The sequence below is a fragment of the Miniopterus schreibersii genome (assembly GCF_964146895.1).
Source record: "Miniopterus schreibersii genome assembly, chromosome: 7".
NCBI classification, from domain to species: Eukaryota; Metazoa; Chordata; class Mammalia; order Chiroptera; family Miniopteridae; genus Miniopterus; species Miniopterus schreibersii.
Genome location: NC_138108.1, coordinates 40,236,128 through 40,255,525, shown reverse-complemented (window position 1 = coordinate 40,255,525; position 19,398 = coordinate 40,236,128). Strand labels below are relative to the sequence as shown.

Sequence of the window (19,398 nt, the reverse complement as noted above, 5' to 3'; positions counted from 1 at the left end):
TTCTTTCAAAAGTATGTTCTCAGCACCATTTTCATATCCCATTTAGAGATGGCTGACCTGTGACAAGGCCACCTTCACTGCCCCGAGGGAGTGGCTGCAGGCCCACCTTTCCCAGCAGTCACCTTCCCCTGCTGATACATAGAGAGCTTTGCAGGGCGTTGGGAGCAGAAAAGAAAGCTTGCAATTTTGCTGTTTCAGGGCCCTGAGCCATGAGCTGGGCAGCATTCTCTTCATTTCTCCTGCAATGCAGTTTTTATAATTAGAAAGTGTTGTTTTAAAATTCCAGGCCTGAAGTCTTTTTTCCCATAACATTGCAGAAAGCCACAGGCACTCTGGGAGTGTAGTATGTTTGTCCTTGGGATTATGTTTGATCAGGCCAGGCTTTTGGCACAAGGAAAACATACATGAAAGAAAGCAGCTATCCATGTTGTGGGTGGATAACAGAGGTGTTTTTCCCCTTTACCCCTTTTCCTTGCTCTTGAGCAGATACAAAGTGGAGGAGGGGGAAGTGTTTCCTAACTGGCTGTTCCTCTGCATCTTGGGCTAAAGCTGAACTGGGTCAATCCTCCTCTGGATCACCCCCCAGGCTTCTCAACACCCACTGAGGGCAATGCAGGGCCATTTGGCATCTACTCCTTGTGAGAAATCCCCAGCTCCCTCAGAATGACCTTCCACCTAACTCTGCTTCCCCCATCATAAAGTTGGAAAAAGAAGAAAGAACAGAGTGGTTCTGGTGTGTAAGCAAGAAAACAAATTTTTGGTATAACCTCAAATCAGCTCAGTAGACCTGGAGCACCATGGATTTTGCAGGATGAAGACCTCTGGCTGACCTCTGCAGATGGACAGCTACACAATCCAAGATGCAAGCAGTAAGCCAGAGAAGTAGCATGGAGGAGAGGGAGAGTAATTAATATTAATGCAATTAATATTAATGTTGATTAATTTTTAATGAGGACACGTCAAGGAATGCACTGGCAAAATGCTCTTTGGTAATTTGAATAACCTTGACTTTTGTGAGGTCAATTCTTCCCTTTGCCCGGTCACCTATTTCACAGACAATGCACTAGATCCTGAAATTCTCTGATAATTAATTTCTCCCAGATCTGGGACAAAACAGGGTGTTTCCAGAATGAGAGCCACAGGGAAGTTAGCCGGCCTGACCGATGTCTCCCATCTCTAAGAAGGCCTTGGAGGGCCGAGATGGGGATTTCCTCTGACCTGTCAGGAGTGCGACCAGGAATAGGAACTGTTGCCTGGGGAGCATCACTGAGGCTCGTTGTTGCAAAGCGCGGTCCTGGGCTGTGAGCACCTGGCCGGGGGCCTTGGGAATGCGGGGCAAGAGGGCGTCCTAACGCCTCCTGCTGTCAGTGGACAGGCGCCCTGCTTGGCGGTGCCTCAGGGACTGGCCTTCTGTAGACAGACTGGTAGATTCCAATAAACACTCCCTCATTAATCACGTAGGAACCATTAAAATGTGGAAACTCCCCTCCTCAGGGCAGCCGGCCCAGCACAGAGGCTCGGGCAGGGGGTGAGAGCACTTGCAGTGGAGAAGCCTGGAGCCTGCCCACTCACCGTTAGCTCCAGGATGTCAGAGTGACACTTCATGTGCCAGCAGTCCTTCAGGGCTCATCAACCATTCATGGCTTTAATGTTTTAAAAACTGGTGCTAAGGGGGACATTTTTCTTAAAGGAGTTAGTTTGCAGAAAATCAAGGCTTCCCTTGAACAGGTTGCCAGTTTGTTTAATCTTGTAAAGTTCTTTTCAATGCAGAACTTTCCAGAAGCTTTAGTGTGCTAACACGATCGCAATCTTCATAAAGGTGAAGTTGGTGTATAGTGTTTCCCAAGCTTATGTAACTTGAGAGCCCTTTGTTCTTGAAATAACTCCCAATAATACACGGAGCTCCCCAAGGTATTATGAGACAGTCTGCTAATAACACAATCTAAGTAGATTAGAACTCAGAGCAGCAAGGGAGAGCGCTACGGCTGGGTGAGGTGTGGTGTGGACCTGCAGCTGCTTCTGTTCCTAGACCTGCTGCATCCCATACATTTTGGTATGTTGTATTTCCACTTTTATTTGTCTCAGGGCGTTAAATTTCTCTTTTGAGTTCTTTGACCCACTGGTTGTTTGGTAGCGTGTTGTTTAATCTCCACAGATTTGTGAATTTTCATTTTTGTCTTATAATTGACTTCGAGTTCCATACCATTGTGGTTGGAAAAGATGCTCGCTATGATTTCAACCTTCTTGAGTTTATTGACTTGTTTTGTGGCCTAACATGACTTATCCTGGAGGATGTGCGTGTGTGCTCAAGAACGTGCACTCTGTTGATGGGGTGAAATGTCCTGTACGGGCAGGCAGACCTTGCAGATATTGCAGGCTCCGTTCCAGACCACCACAATAACGTGAGTGGAATCTTTTTGCCGGTGGAAGGTCTTGCCTTCAATTTGTAAAAAATGCAACATCTGTGAAGCACAGTAAAGCGAAACACAATAAAATGAGGTGTGCCTATAGATGCCTGGTAAGTCCCTCTGGTCTAACCTGTTGTTTAGAGCCAACGTTTCCTTACCGATTTTCCATCCAGCTGATCTGCCCATTTGTGAAAGTGGGGTAGTAAAGTCCAATACTATTATTTTATTGTTATTTCTTCCTTTAGGTCTGTTAATATTTGCTTTATATATTTGGTGCTCCTACACTGGGTGCATAAATATTTACAAAAGTTATATTCTTTCATGAGATTGACCCCTTTATCACTCCATGACACCCACCCTTGTCTCTCGCTATAGTCTTCGTGTTAAAGCCTGTTTTGTCTGATGTAAGTATAGCTATCCCAGTTTTCTTTTCGTTACCATTTGCATGGCATATCTTTTCTGTCCCTTCACTTTCAGTCTGTGTATCCTCACATCTGAAATGAATCTCTTGTAGGCAGTACATAGATGGGTCTTATTTTTTTATCCATCCAGCCACTCTGTGTCTTTTGGAGAATTTAGTCCATTGCATTTAAAGTAATTATCGATGTGTGTACTTACTGAAATTTTTTATTATATATTTAAATTTATCTTTATTGTTGAAAGTATTAGATATCCCCCTTTTCTTATTGCAGTTTTAATTGTGTTCTGGCTGTTTTGTAGTTCCTCTGTTCCTTCTCTTGCTCTCTTCCATTGCGATTTTGTGATTTTCTTAGATTCCTCTCTTTCTCTTTTCTGTATCGACTATAGATTTTGCTTTGTCATTAGCATGAGGCTTACATAAAACCACCAGCAACAGTTTAAGATATGAATTTAAGCTTGAACATATTCTGGAAGCCCCACATTTTTATTCCACTCCCTGCAGCCCACATTTTATGTTTTTGATGTTACCATGTTCCTAGAATCTTGTGACACTGATGTTGAACTTAACCTCTGTATACCCACGTCGTCAGTCTCTCACATAGTTTGGCTATAACTTTAAAAATACTTGAGCAAATTATTCCAGTTATGGGTTTTCTTTGGTAAGAAGAAAAACTACCTTAGGAATTGTCCACTCATATGGAGAAGCACCCCAGTATCAGGCCAGGCCTTGCTTTTTTCGCATGGACCAGCCCCGGCTTGTGCCCAAGTTGTACTGTAAACACACTGAAGGGAACTCACTGGTCTGAGCTTGAAAACCAGAAGATTTTTATGTTTTCAGACCATCCCACATTTACCTCTAGGAAGTCCTTTTTGCTAATTTCCTTCAATGAGTCATTTTGATCTCTAAGCGTTACTTCCTCTGCTTTTTGTGTTACCACAGTGACATGGGCAGTCAAGCAGTTATGTTTCGTAACTACCAAGAACAATCCCTAGATTTTTCAGCTTCACATGCTGGTGTTTCCTGCTACAATGTAATTGTGGCTGAATCTGAACAATAATAAAACCCCCAACACTTCCACATGTTCACCAGAGCTCCAAAAACTAGGTACACAACACGGGGCTTATACTTCGTGTGTTGTTTTGTGCTATTCGATGGAAAAAGCAATGGAAAACATTTACATTGTGAGCTATATAATGACTGAAAAGCTGTATTAAAATATCATCTCTTCAGTGGAGAAGAATAAAACTCATAAATAAGGCTTTGCCTTACACTACATGGTGATGAATAAATCATAATTTTTAACTTGGTTCTCTCTTGACTTTTGGTTTTAATCTGTGAAACAGCAATTGATGCAAGATCCCTGTGTGATCTGCATGTCTAGTGAAATATATATTTTTTAATATATATCTTTATTGATTTCAGAGAGAGGAAGGGAGAGACAGACATCAATGATGAGTCATTGATCAGCTGTCTCCTGCATGCCCCCCACGGGAGATCGAGCACAAAACCCGGACATGTGCCCTAACCGGGGATCTAGTGAAATAATTTTACTTTAAAAATTACTTAAGCATTTGCTGAGAAGTCCCAATGACTTTAGCAAGGCAGACAAATGTGTTAAAACCAACAAATGTTTGAATCTATGATAAAAGTATTAATACAACCTCCATCAATAAAATTGCTAATTGTTCTTTGGTGGGTTAGTTATAACCTAATTCCTTGACTATACAAAACCAGGGAAAAATAACTACTCCCCCCCCCATCATTACTATTTAAGATACGTAAAGATTGTCAGTCTGTTTTAGATAAGTGGTGAGACTCTGAGCTGTCAGGTTGAGACCATTTCTTGATCCAGAATGACACCAAGTGTGCATGGCACTGGCCAGAATGAGACAGGTGCACCTGGCTGCAATGGACTGGTGGCGGCGCTGCCCAGCTTCCTGTGAAGGAGGCAAATTAGGGGCTAGTGAACCCGTGGTTGAGGATGACGTGGCAGGGCTCCTTCATTCTCTCATGTCCCATTTCAGATCTTTCGATGCTTCCAAATAAGCTCACACTGGGCATGTGTGAAGTCATTTTCATGTCACATCTCCTTATTGGTGAAATAAATGTTTACAGTCAATTAAAAGTATCAAATGTAATTCTAAGAGTGTGGCTTCATGTGCTCACAGTTCCTCAAAGAAAGGCAAGTACATCCATGCTGTTGTCTTTTAGTTTTCGGTTGTCGTCCAGGGCTGAGGCCCCTAAGAAATAAAATGATGAGAAAAAGGAGAAATTTCGTTTGACCAGGCCAGATGGACCAGTCAGTTCCTTGAGAACTGGAGCTGGTCTTGTTCCCAGGCTTAGCACAGCGCCTGGCCGGCAGGGAGCAGGCAGGAAATCGGTGTGGCATGGAGTGCGGACACGCCCAGGGACGCGGGTCTGGGCTTGGAGACAGGCTGCAAGTGAGAACTAGTTCTCTACAAATTAGGAAGTGGACAGGTCCCTCCTCATGCTGCCACGTTCTCCTACATCCCGCCAAACGCACACCAGGGAGGGTCGGAACCGCCCAGATGTTCAGTGGAAATGAGATGTAAGGATCACTATGATGTCAGCCCATAAAAGGCAATGCCTTTCACTTAACACTAATAGGCAAATGTGAATGCTGTATTGTTACAGGCAAATCATGTTATAGAGATGCTTGAAGAGTCCATAGGAAGTTAGCTTCCCGAGGACTAGAATGTACAGTTGGGAGAAGGGTTTTGGGTATCCTGCTTTTCCAATGTGCATTAAAAAAACCTTTTTGCTCTTTAAATGGACTTACCAATATACCTAACCAGCACTGGGGTTGAAAACTCTAAAATATTTTGTTAAAATGAAGTGTTGGAACCCTGAACCTAATTCATCCAGAGGCCTTCTACTTGAGCTCATCAAGTAACCCAAAACATTTTGAGAAATATCCGTTCTTCCACTCAGTTCAGGAAGAATGACTTCCTCTGTCAGCTGGTATAACTGACTGGCATTAAAACCTAACAGAAATGTACAGAAGGGGAAATCTTTGAATTCTTAATAATTTCTTTAAAACTACAGGCAGAACACTGGGAAGACAGGGACTTGACATTCAGGGCAGAGCGCCTGCAGAGCTGCGAGTCTGAGTCTGCGGGGGCTCACGGAGAGCTGTGCTGGTCCCGCCTTCTGATCCTGGTGGAAACAAACAGAAACCTCTGCGGCCTCATTGAAAGGTCATGATTTCAGAAATCTCCCATTAGTCACAGAAAGACACGTATAAAAGACTCAGCTAGTTAGTAAGAGCCTCCCTGAGTGACTAGGAACTGTTTCTTCATTCCAAGGAGTGTCACCCAGCAGCCCAGGAGCGCTCACAAAGGACACAGCTGTAAGCTATCTGCACATCCTGAGGGGATGAAGCACACATCCATCAGTTTAAAATCACACCAGAGGGAAAGGGGGCTGGGGGGGGCCAGGAGGGAAAGGGGGGATAAATGGTGAGGGAAGGAGTCTTCACTTGGGGTGGTGAACACACACTACAATATACAGATGATGTATTATAGAATTGTACACCTGAAACCTGTATCATTTTATTAACCAGCATCACCCAATAAATTCAATAAAAATTTAGAAAAATACCCAGTTCATATTAAAAAACTATACCTACCAAGTGTCCTTGTTCACAGACCTGATAAACTGTAATCCGTCTAGATACATACTCAAGATATTATCTGAACATCTGCCTAATATTTGCTCTTATCAGGCATTGCTTCTGCTCCGGTATACCTCTAATCCCAGTAAGTGCCTACTCCAGAGTCAACCACATCTGTTCCTCTTAGGAAAAAACCAAGGTGATTACACTCTAATAAAGTGTATTTCTTTACAAATTTCTTTACTGAACTTCTCCTTTAAAAGGAGACTTTGTTCAAACAGAACTTCGTGCAAAAAGAACTTCAGCCATGAGCACATAGAATTCACTTGGTTTACCTAACCCAGGGACAGAGTCATGTTGTCAGATTTCTCTGACAAATGTATTTCCTGAGTCAAAAGCTCTGCCTCAGTGTACAGTGTCTTTCAGTGGCCTCCATCTTAAAGAAAATCTCCGTATTTGGTTCATCTGTGCACCCGATGTTGCTTGGTGCGATGTCATTCACAGGAGACTGTGGCTAAGAAGGTGGCTAGGATAAACTACCTCCTGAATAACCAGTTTTCTGAATATAAACATTAAAACATACTACTTAATCCCTACTATAGCTTAGGGGCAAAAATATGGGAAAACTCGCCATTTCTGTCAGTTTCCATTCTCTTTGAGATCGTCTTCAAAGTATCAAGGACTGAAATGGCAAAATGGAAATGTTTTGTATTATCTTTTTACTTTTTAAAGCAGGGCAGAATTGTAGTTCTGAAAGGGCACATGCTCAGTCCACAGACAGGGAAACAGAGTCTGGAGGGTCATTTGCTCAAAGCCACATGGGCGGCTAGTGACAGGATGAGGCCCATTCCCTGGGTTTCTGCAGCCCACTCTTGCCCAGCTGTCAGTTGCTATCTGGGACTCATCTCAGGCAGCGCTGTCAGTTCAGCTGCATGTCAACACCATCATATCCAACAAACCAAGTGTTTAGAAAGTCACTTTTTTTTTTTTTAAAGTATATCTTTATTGATTTCAGAAAGGAAGAGAGAGGGAGAGAAACATCAGTGATGAGACAGTCATTGATCGGCTGCCTCCTGCATGCCCCTGACTGGGGATCGAGCCCACAACCCGGGCATGTGCCCTGACCGGGAATCGAACCATAATCTTCTGGATCCGAGGTCGATGCTCAACCACTGAGCCACGCCCAGCTGGGCAAAAAGTCACTCTTTTTAGTTAAGACTTTTTTCTTCTTCTGATGGTTCTAGAAGGAACTCCTGCTGGTGCCCCCACCCCACAAGTCAAGAAAATACTCTAGATTTCTGTCATATGCAAGAAGAAAAACAAACCCAATGAATGGGTGTTCCTATTCTAAGCAGATTTGAATTATTATTTTAGGAATTCAACACAAAACTTTCAATAGTAAACAAAAGAGGTGAGAGGGATTGCTCAGTGTTACCTAAATGGCTGAACACATTTTTCTAAATATTTTCAATCATGGGGAAAAAAGCAAGCTATCAATATTTTTAATTTCAAAAAACCAAATTTAATAAGTTAATAAATGCATGCCAGATAAAACCACAAAATTACAACTAAAACCCAATAATAATTTAACAGAAAATGTTCTGCATTGGATTTTTTTATTGGTGCGGATCATTTACTAAAGTAACAAATCTGAAAACATTTTGCTTTTTTGCTGGAAAGCACTATGTTAGAGAGGAACTAAGAGAACCCAGGAATAAAGCACTGGAGAAAAGTAGGCATATGTGATAGTCTATGGCAATGCAGCGGCCACAGGTGCTGTGTCATCCACTGATGTGCATGTCTACGTAAGCGTCAGAAACCAATGACATAGAACCCAAGTGAAGTCACGACAGATTCACTCTGCGAACATGCCAAATTACAACCACAGACTACCCAGGACGAAGAGCGGTGCAGGCTGCTGTCTCCTTTGTATGGACTCCCTTGCCAAATGGGGCTAATCATGCAATAGCCTGAGTTTCTCTTAACATGATAAACACCCAGGGTTACTAGGACTGGAAAGCGCGTGATCAGTTTTACAAGGACAGCTCAGCGGTGCTACAAAAACGGAAAGTTCCTTCATTTTAAACTGGTTATATGCCCAAACTTCTAACCAAGGAATAATTCAGCTATAAGAGCCAATTAAATTACTATAAAACATTCCTTCATCTGTAAAACATTTCTTTTCCCCCTCAAACTAAAAACCTAAAATAAGATGTCTTCATTTTTGATAAGCAGCTCTACCACCAGTCTCTGATATCGTATATCATTCAGTGCAGCCATTGCGTCTAGTTCTGGAGATCTCATAAGGGTTGGGCCGAAAACAATCCCGAGGTTTTCTGCATTCATAAGATTCTCCTTTTCATGGAGGGTCACTCTGAAAAATACAAGTAAAGGAGTATGACTTTGTGTAAGCCATGTAGTTCTGCCTTGTGCATTGGCACTAAAACAAAAACAAGATTTGTGTGGGTTCAGTTCTATTTGTGGATTCTCTGGCCACAGCCTAGAGCTGCAGGGGTATGTCTGCAAATAGCAGAGAAGGAACTGGGTCTTCTTGATTGTTCCATCAGCCCTCCCTTCCTCCCTTCACTTGGCTATCTTGTTTCCTACAGATTATTTTTGCAAGTGTCTAGGGAGAAAGTGGTAGTGACATTAATAGGAAATGGCCCAGGGTAAGCAACCTTGTGAGAGAGAGTAAGTGTTTATATTCTTTTACTGCTACAGAGAAGTCACAGAGACTATGATTTGAGAGTTATTTCTTTGTTTTAGTGTGGAGTACTTAACTGCATCCAGATAACAAGCAAACTTGAATTTACAAGTGAAGTTGTAAGCAAATAAAAGTTTTAACTCACGGTGCTTTTAAAGAGGAGAAACATGTAAATATTAAAAGCGCCATGAATTAAATATTCATTTCTGGGTAACTCATGTCTAAAGGCATACAAGATAGATGTCAAGTTCTGATCTTTTTTGTTGTTGATTGGTCTTATAGTTCAAAACCCTAAAACCACTAAATCTTGGTCCTATAATTTTAAAAACATTGCTTCAACTGGTGGAGATGGAGGGTGACTGAACAGGGAAATGAAGCTACATCACCATCAATCACTTTAAACCATTAAACCAGAGTAACAAAATATTTTATTTTCCATTCCTCCCTTTACCCCTTACTTGATTCCATCATTTTTTACAGCAGTTTTTAGTGTTGGCAACATCAGTCCTATCACCAAGTCTGAAGTGCCGGTTTTGGAGCAGGAAGGAGCCTGCTTGCAGGTTGCTTTGCTCTCTATTGTGCTAATGCTCATGTCCCCACAGCTGCAGCAATCTTGTCCCTTTTCACAGAAAGTAATGCATGTCCTTGGCAGAATATTAGTACTTCTAACATATTTGCCAACCGATGCTAGAATTGTAAATACGTTTATGTCTGAATCAAGTGTGTGTTCAGTATTGCAGTGCAGAATATTTTTAGCATTCCTTCTCAACTTGTGCAATTTTGCACAAGACAACATAACCATGCATTTATTTATTCACTCAATGGATCATTTGTCCTTTCTTTCACCTTTGGTTTCATTTCATTTCATTCTTAAATTCTGGATGCAGTAAAGTATAAGCGTCACAGTCTGCTACTTGCCTCTTCAGGTGCGCCATGAGGTACCGGAGGGTTTCGCAGTGGGCGGGCGGCAGCAGCTTCAGTGCTTCATGAAGGGTTTCTAATTGCTCGTCAGGATCCATAATTTCTAAGGGAGCAAGTTGAACACCAAGGAGAAAAACTTATAGGCGACTAGTACAAGTGGTTCATTTAATTCCACTGTGCTGGTCTTTTAAAAATGTAAGAAATGCTTTCTCACAGATCCTTGCCCTCAGCCTTGGAAAATATTTTAAGGCTCAAGCCTCAGATTTCCAAAGGCTTAGTTTCAATGTGGCAATACTATGGGCTTTTGGGGAGAGCACCCATTTTCTTCACTTGAATGTCTTGAGTCTGATAACTATGGAAATTGGCTATTAGAAACATAGGATGTAACTACACAAAATTCAGACACGTATGTATATACCTTGATTTAGGCAAATTTTTCTTAGGATGTGCTTTCAAGAGCTCTCTGAGGGGTGGGTGAGGGGGCTTGCTGCTTTTTGGATAAGTCTGTTTCAGACACCAATCTCAGAAGGATGACAAATAGTTTGGAAGGACAAAGGGGAGATTTGCCGCAGCCACCCAGGTGGGTGTGGGCAAAGCAGCTGAGGTAATTTGGGGGTGTGGGGCAAAAGGCCTTGAAATCCAGCAAGCAGGGCTTGGATTTTTCTTCTAAGTAGATGAGGCAGTGTGTAGAGTTCAGAACGTGGGTTTTAATCACTGCTGTGTTCTCTGCTAATATTTAGATGCCCTTCCAAGTTTCAGTTTTATCCCAAGCAACATGGGGACAGGAGCACCATCTAGTTGAGCCCCGGTGTTGTCCTGGGGCCAGAGCAAACTGCAGACTGACCGAATAGCCCTCAGTGAAGTGTGTGTCCAGTGCTTTCCACATTAGTGCCAATCAGGCTTATCTCTGTGGGAGGAAACGCCTGCCCCACGAAACAAGAACCTCGGCAATAAATCCATCCCCAAATGAGAGGAGTTAAATTCCCAGGGGAGAGATCTAGAGCCTTTCAGGCTCATAACAAGCAAATCTGTAAAAATCAGGGCAATTCTCATGGCTATTCTCGACATGAGGGCTGAGCTGACCCAGGAGAAATCAAGGCTCCATGGGACTAACCACAAAAATTCTCAACAAAAGCTCTAACGGGAAAACTAACAATTAAAACAAGGAAAGTTTGTGCTTCATGAAATTTCAAAGTCAAGAAGCAAATCAGTGTTACTAAGGAAATAATGTTATTATTTAAAGATAAAGATGGTAATGCTGACAGTTAAAATCTGTTCAGAATTCCCTTTAAAAAAATGGAGCAGGAATTGCAGGTATGACTTTTTTTTTTTTTGCTAAAAGAATTAGCAAATGAGCCTTTGCTTTTCCTCATTCTCATCTTAACTTAAAAAAGAACAACCTGACATAAAGCAGCGCTCCTGAAAGCAGGATCTGCGGGCCAGTGTTGGCTTACACACTGTTGATGGTCCATCACAGGGTTAAGTATGGAAACTGAGAGTAAGAATTTAGAAACTTTTAGTGAAATCTGACAGTAATTTTTACGCTTGCTGTACCTAACAACAAAATTGCTGATCTTTTTAAATTTTATTTTTCCAGTTTTTAATTTTATTTTACAAGGTGTTGGTCCACATCGAAGGAGCGCTGGCAGCAGCCTGCCTTTGGAGAATGGGGGCCAGCACGTTACAGAGTTCTGGTGGTAGAGGTCGCAAGTGACTTATGCTAGAGAGGGGCTCGAAATTCCTGTGGGCACCTTAACCACGCAGAGGGTGAGGAGGAAACAGTTCATTAAATGCACTCAAGATGCTCAGCGGAAAACGAGGAGAAGCGATTACCCAGGAGAGGCAGCTTGCCAGGCCCCCGGGCCGTGCCCGCTTACTTACTGGCAGACTCTATAAACTTTGGGTAGGCGTCGTACGTGATGAGTGGGATGGGCAAGTCCCTGAAGTAGAGTTTCAGCGCACCAGTGATGATGTTGATGTCTTCATACACGTTCACAGAAATATCTGCTTTCTCACCATCTTTGAAGGATGTTAAAAGAAAGAAAAGGAAATATTTGGAGCCACAGCACTGTTTTTATAAATGACATTTCTGTATACTGTTTTTAAAGATAAGCAATGCTTAAGTTTTTAACATCAAATTCAGTGTGCTAAGTGATATAAATTATTGATATGCTGTGAAAAGCAGACTCTATTTTTTTGAATTTTCTATCCTGAAGTTATTTTTCCATGTTATTTACAGAGGGGGAATTCAGAAGAGGATTGGGGTCAACAGAAATATTTTTGTATTTCATGGCTACTTGAGAATTCCTAGGGGGATAATATGAATTTTTTTTTTTCCTTTTTAAAGCAAACATAGAGAATGCAAAAAATAAGAGGCACGCTCAACTTACGAAGACCCCCTTGCCCCAAAGGCCTTTATTCTTTGTGCTTTTGCACCACCCCAGGCTCCCACACATAATGTTTGGATCTTGCCTGAGTCCTGTGGGTAGAGGAGGTGGTGAGAAGTAAAAGAGGGAAATAAACCAAAAAAATAAACCAAACCAAAACCTTATAGTGTTGAAATAACAAGAGGAGAAGGAATTACAAATGGGAGGCCACATTTCAGAGGTGCTGGGCCCCGAGACTCTCAAGCAGAGCTACCTTCCTTTAGAGTGGCCTCTCCCACTCCCCTGTGCACTCAGTACTTTACTTGGTTAAAATACCTGGATTTTAATCTACTGAAGATTTAATTAGCATCTACTCCGAGCTAGATCTTATGCTACATTTCTTTTGTTCCATTTGGTTGAAAGACTTCTATGGACTCAACAGCAGCCTCTTCACCAGACACCTATTAGAGCGGCTACAATCTAGAACTGATAACACCAAAGGCCGGCAAGGCTGCGGAGCGACAGCAGCTCTCCCTGCTGATGAGAGCGCAGAATGGAATAGTCGCTCTGGAAGAGAGGAAGTTTCTTCCTAAGCTAAACATGCTCTTACCATAGAATCCAGCAACAGTGCTCCTAGCTATTTACCCAACGGAGCTGAAAACTATGTCCGCCCAAAAACCGGACACAAAGGTTTATAGCAGCTTCACAACTGTCAAAAAACTGGAAGCAACCAAGATGTCCTTCAAGAAGTGAATAAACTGAGGTGCACACAGACAATGGAATATTATTTAGTCATAAAGAGAAATGAGCTATCATGTGAAGAAAGACACAGAACTTTACAGTAAAACAGTAAAAGCAGTCAGTCTGAAAAGGCTCCTGTGATTCCAACTATATGACATTCTGGGAAAGGCAAAACTAGAGTCAGTGAGATCAGTGGCTGCAGGGGCCTAGGGCAGGAAGGAGGGGTGAAGTGGCAGAGCGCAGGGGATTTTACGGTAGCGAAGGTTCTGTGTGATACTGTCAGGACGACACGTGACTTTACACGTCTGTCAAAACCCACAGAACTGCACGCCTTAATAAGTGAACCCTAATGTAAACTACTGACTCTAGTTAATAATAATGTATCAATACTGGTTCATAAACTCTAACAAATGTACTGTACTAATGTAAGATGTCAACAGGGGAAGCTGTGGGCTGGAGCATGAGAGGAGGAATTACGTGGGAAATCTCTGAACTTTCTGTTCAATTTTTTGGGCAAACCTAAAGCTACTCTAACGGTTTTTTTGTTGTGTTTTTTTTTGCAGCCTCTTTTAAAATGCAAATACCTTGGCCTATTAGACACTCACATTCAAGTGTGAATTACATAATCAGTGCCCATCTTTCACACTGGGGTTGAAATCAAATGCAGTGACAGTACAAGTTGGGATAGAGTGCCTTCTGGAAGGAAAAGGTAATATAGTTCAGCTACCTGGCAGTGTTAAACAGAATCTGGAGGCTGGCCTGAGAATCTTCTACCATTCAGATAATTCTTTCTATGGTAAAATATTTTGTTCATTACATCTCAGTCCACTCTCCTTTCACTTACTCCTTCTGAGCCACAGTACCTTTTAGTGTCTTGACAAGGTCAGCCTCAGGGCCTCTGCACAGATTGCTCTGTTGTCAGGGCCTTTATATATCCTGGTCTTTGTTACAACCAATATACAGCCAGCTCCTATTCATCCTTTGAACTCTAGCATAGATGCATAAATATTTCTTCTTTGGGAAAGCCTGTTATGATCTCCAGCATCCTCCCCACCTCCAACCCTAACAGGCTAGGTTAAGTTCCCCAGTTAGTAATATTTTTCTTTATAGCATCTATTAAAATAAAATCAGTAACCATTGTGTGATTATTTAATGTGAGCAGTCCATGAGTTCAAGGACCAAGTAAGTATACATGGTTAATTGCTGTATCTAAAGTAAAGAACACAGCAGCTGTAACATAAATGTTTCTGAGTTAATGAATCATTGGAGAGTAGATTTTAAAAAGCTAGGAGCCAGGTCCTGGCCAGCATGGCTCAGTGGTTAGAGCACTGGCCTGTGCACCGGAGGGTCACAGGTTCCATTCCCAGTCAAGGGCACGTCGTACCTGGGCTGCAGGTTTGATCCTGGCCCTGGTCAGGGCTCATGCAGGAGGCAACCAATCGATGTGTATCTCTCACATCAATGTTTCGCTCCCTCTCCCTCCTCCTCCTCCTCCCTTCCAACCTCTCAAAAAATCAATGGAAAAAATATTCTTGGGTGAGGGTTAACAAAATAAAGAAAATAAAAAATAAAAAAGCTAGGAGACTAAACTATTAACACTCTGGGACTTGCTAGGCATATTATTCTTAAACTGATTCGTTTAAAACCTGCTTTTTGAAAAGAATCTTATATATTCTCTTCTATGTACTTTGAAGTAATATAAATGCGTTCTGTAATTTGATTTCTAGATACTACATTCTAAGTAGGGCTCTGATGCAGCAGCACAGACTGTAATGTCCTTTGTCCCCTGACTGCTTTATTACTTTCGGCCCCTGACTCTTCAGACTGGGGCTCTCCGGGGGGGGAGGCTCAAGGGTTTTTACTTGCTCTAACCTTCCCAGGGGCCTCTCACTGTACTGGGTACATAAATATTTGCCGTTCTGCCCGGATACAACGTGGCAAGGCTCTAATGACACATGCTGACCTTGGAGTAGTCAGTGTTCCATTCAGTGACTATCTCCTGAGTGAGCGAAGATTTTCCAAATTCTGCCTTTTTACTTTGACACTAGAATTGAATGAGTTCATGCTAGCATTCTATGGATCCTGCCTTTTTTCCCCATGGATCTCATTATTTCAAGGTTAATAAGCCTCCCAGAAGTGATCATCTGGATCCAAGGGTTGGCTATATGGAGCCAAGGTAAGCTCTTCAAGATTTTTCAAATCTATTATTAGTGTTTTCAGGGTGCAAAAAGATTGTCTTGTATTTTTAATGAGAAAACTGCTGCCACTTAGTTGCTTTCTGGGCCCCATGGACACATTCAGTTTCTTTGTCAGTGTGAGTTGTTTGGGAGAACCCTGGCCAGTGACTGGGAATGGACATGCTCAGTTGCTACCTTCTGGAGGGAAAAAAAAAGCCTCTTTAACCTTCATTTAGGCATTGATTCGGGACTATTCTTGATGCTTATTTGGATTTAATATACCATTACCTCCCCTCAACATCTTTGATTTTATCAAATACTTGGGCTGGCCTAGATGTCCTATCAGGTTGGTAATAATAATTTATTTTTGTCATCTGCCTCTGTTGGCCTTACGAGCTTTGTGATGGCAGCGGAGTGTAATGGAACTAGAAATATATACTTGCAAAACACAGAGGCTCTTTCTGTTTCATTTCCTGCATTCAAGGTGACAGGTCTTCTTTGGTACCACCTTATTCCAGTACTTAAAGACAAAACGGAGAACCACAGGGACAAATCTAAACTTAGTGTTAAAGACAATAAGCCCACTGAGCTCTCCTTTGGCTGGGCCCCTCCTCCCACAGCAGGATGGGTCCTGTGCCAGAAGGTCCTCAGCTCCTCAGCTTCTAGTCCTAACACAAGAGTCAGGACCTGGGTCTCCACTCAGTCAAAGGTGGTGATAAGGGTGCATGGACGACAGGCAGTTAGATGGGTCACTCAAACCTGGCAAATCTGAGATCTGCAATGACTCAGAGCCCCCTACTCCCATTTCCTCTGTTTTTTTTGTAAACTGAATTGCTCTGCATATATTTTGGTTAACATAGACCAGCCTTGGATATTCAAATATAGGTACAATAGTTAAATTTTATGCTTCTTTCTCACCTTGAAATTTAACAGTTTAATACTTACAACTGATAAAATAATTTAAAAAAGCATAAGCTAAGTCTTTTTATTTGGTACAACAGGCATCAATAGTTTAGAAAAATAATGCAAATAATAACATAAGGCGCTGTGCCTTTTTGGCAGAGTCTAACTGCCCTGAGTTAAGGATATGCTAAAGAACATACCTCTGTCAAAAGCCATCTTGACGTCTTCAATGAGGTCACTAAATCCTGACACTCGGTACAGTCCTTCAGAATTAAGACCTGCAAAAATAAAGCAAGGGGCTAATTAGTCTCCTCGGAATTGTGCCTTTTCTTCAACTTTTAACTTCTTGCCATACTTCAGACTGGGGAAGTAACGTGTCAGAAAGAATGACAAATTATACATGTTTAGAAACCTCTTCACACTTTTCTCCTAAAATAAACCATTTCACTCACAGTTCTTTAACTCTGACCTGCTGCCACCTGGATATTTGTGAGCTGGCTCATCATTTTGTCTAATTAGATCGAAGATGTTAAGTCTTAAGGGAAATAATTCATCACCCCAATTATACCATAAATTCTTTTACATAACAGAAGACTGAGGTAAACTATATTAATAGTCCTGTAGCAATTTTTCCCTAGGGTGCAGCTCTGGTTTTTGGCCTAGGATAGTTTTAATAGAGCATCACACCCTTGCTTCTTAGAACCAAGAAAAAAATATAAAAATGGAAAAATGAATTGGTATCTACATGTCAACGTTTAAACATGGAAACATCCCCATAAATATACTTTTACGCATACTTCCTATAACTGGTTAAATGTACCTAAATGTACCTAGAAATCGAGCTCTTTCATTATTTGTTAAATTAACTCATTTCAAACTTTCAGATCATTTGCCATCTGAAATTATTTCCTCTAAACTTTCAAAGACAACTGGGTTGTGCACTGAGGACACAAACAGCACCCGGACACGCACTCGTGAGCGGCGCTCTGAGCGCACTGGCGCCTCACCTCTGGACTCGATCTCCCTGATGCACATGTCCACCACCATCGGCCGCTTGGTGATGTGAGCTTTCACCAGGGTGGTGAGGTCACAGCTATACACCTTCTTGACATGTTTCAAGTCTGGCTTACAGTCATTTGGGACCATCTTGGAACACTGCTTATGAACATTCAAACCACAATCTAAAACGAGAATGAAGAAAGAAAAAAATCATGATTGTTTTAGAGTTTTGAGCAATCTGGACTTTTTATTTTAGCAAAAGACACTCCAGCTTGAATTAGGTTTAAAAGGGGACGAGCTTCCAGCAGCTCCTATTCTTCCCATCTCTTCTTCTGCAAAATTTTTTCGGTTTTGAGTCAAAAGAGCAAACTTCTAGCTTAGGCTTCATCATTTACTTCCTGCATGATCTCAGGAAAATAACCACCCAAACCAAAACAAACCAAATTAATAAGTGCTTAATTAAATGTCTACAAAATGTAATATTATGCCAATCAGCCAACTAAAATTTTATCTATTTAAAGTTACATAAAAATATACTTAATGTGGGATATAAATGCATCTTAATAGCTAAAAATAGATCTAGTTATTTGTTACTATTATCTCCAGCTTACTAATGCCAAACACTATTCCAAGTGCTTTACATTTATTATTTCATTTAAACTCACAAAACTCTATGAAATGAGTACTATTATTCTCATTTTATAAACCTAACAAAACCAAGCATATGAGTGTTAAGTAATTTACCCAAGGTCGTGCGTTGACCAAGTAGGGAGCTGAGATTCAAGCCTACAGCGATTTTCAGGTCTGTGATTATAACACTTATACCATATTGCCTCTACTGAAATTATTCCTTTGCTTTGTAATTTTACTGGGTTATAACTTCTAAGATGCTAGAACCCAAATATTTTCTAGGTAATATTTCTTTTCAACAAGAAATAAGGAACAGAGAGGAATACAAATATTTCATTAAATTAGACTAAAGAGTGATAGACCATAGCTGAATAGTTTAAAATAAATGTCATCTTTATGTTTTCAAAACATAACCTGTGTGTTCTTAAGTTCACGAAAACTTGATGCTGACGTCTCGTAAATCTGATCCCAGTGGGGTATGCACAGTTTCTAACCAGGTCTTAATAAACCATTTAAGAAAACCACTGATATTCACACAATGCCGTGACAACTGTCTGTGGTCGTTGGCCAAGCTTCAGTTTTGCTTGCTGTTCTGGCAGAAAGGGGAGCATAACACTGACCTCACAGAACTGTTATGAGAATTAACAAACCAATGCACTCAAGGTGCTTTGCATATTATAACTGTTAGACAAATGCTGGTGATCTTCATTATTATGACTTTCAGTAACGCTGCAACCTAGTTATATACGGCAGTAACAATGAACAGAGACAAGGAAAATTAGCCAAGACATATAATGGAATTGTTCTTTCACTAAATATATAGACACTGCCAACTTCAAATAAGAACTTGAGGCCTGTGGTGACTCTAAGGGAGGAATTCACATGCACTGAGCACTTCCATGTGCAGAGGCCAGGTGCAGAGGGAAGCGGAGCCTGTGCACACGTGTGTAAGTGGACAGCACTGGAGATGGCTCGGCCAGTGCTAACAGTACCCAAACATTAACACTGCTAAAGAACAGCTGCTGCTTTGAACACATCAAGGCTTCCAGAGCAAAGAGCTTGATCTGTACCACCTGAAGAAACGATGCTACACCATTCTGCAGAGTTAAATAACGTCCTAATGAATACATAATCGAAACCCCAAATTCCTCTTCAGACCTTTATTAGATACAGATAAGATTTCTGATTCAATCATAAGGCAAATCAATGGCAAAATGTCCACTTAAAGTTTCCCCTGAACACTTTAATGTTTTGTATAACTTCCGTAACTTAGAGTTAGATCTAGACTCTATTAGCTGAGCAATTTTGAATGTTATATATAATAGGAATAACGGTTATATAAAATAGAAACGGCAGTGCTTATCCATTATTAGATCAATTGTTCTCTATTGGGTTCGCCTAAGGCTTCAATATTAATGCATGTGAAGTGCTTCCACGTAAGTAAATCCTAAGTATTTACCGTGACTATGCTGTTATTTATGAAACATTTGGAGA

General features: G+C 41.3%; 1 protein-coding gene across 10 annotated transcripts in view; it reads right to left on the bottom strand.

Annotated features, from left to right (window-relative positions):
* Positions 1 to 7,962: 7,962 nt before the first annotated feature.
* CHN1 (chimerin 1) overlaps positions 7,963 to 19,398 on the bottom strand; it is a 125,524-nt gene continuing 114,088 nt past the window's right edge. For all 10 annotated transcript variants that reach the window (XM_081143285.1, XM_081143286.1, XM_081143282.1 and 7 more), the window contains 5 exons: positions 17,283 to 17,456; positions 16,476 to 16,553; positions 11,970 to 12,107; positions 10,086 to 10,191; positions 7,963 to 8,837 (listed from right to left, as the gene is read on the bottom strand). In XM_081143285.1, the coding sequence (XP_080999411.1) occupies positions 8,666 to 8,837; positions 10,086 to 10,191; positions 11,970 to 12,107; positions 16,476 to 16,553; positions 17,283 to 17,456 (668 nt within the window). In that variant the 3' untranslated portion in view covers positions 7,963 to 8,665. The remainder of the gene's footprint in view (positions 8,838 to 10,085; positions 10,192 to 11,969; positions 12,108 to 16,475; positions 16,554 to 17,282; positions 17,457 to 19,398) is intronic.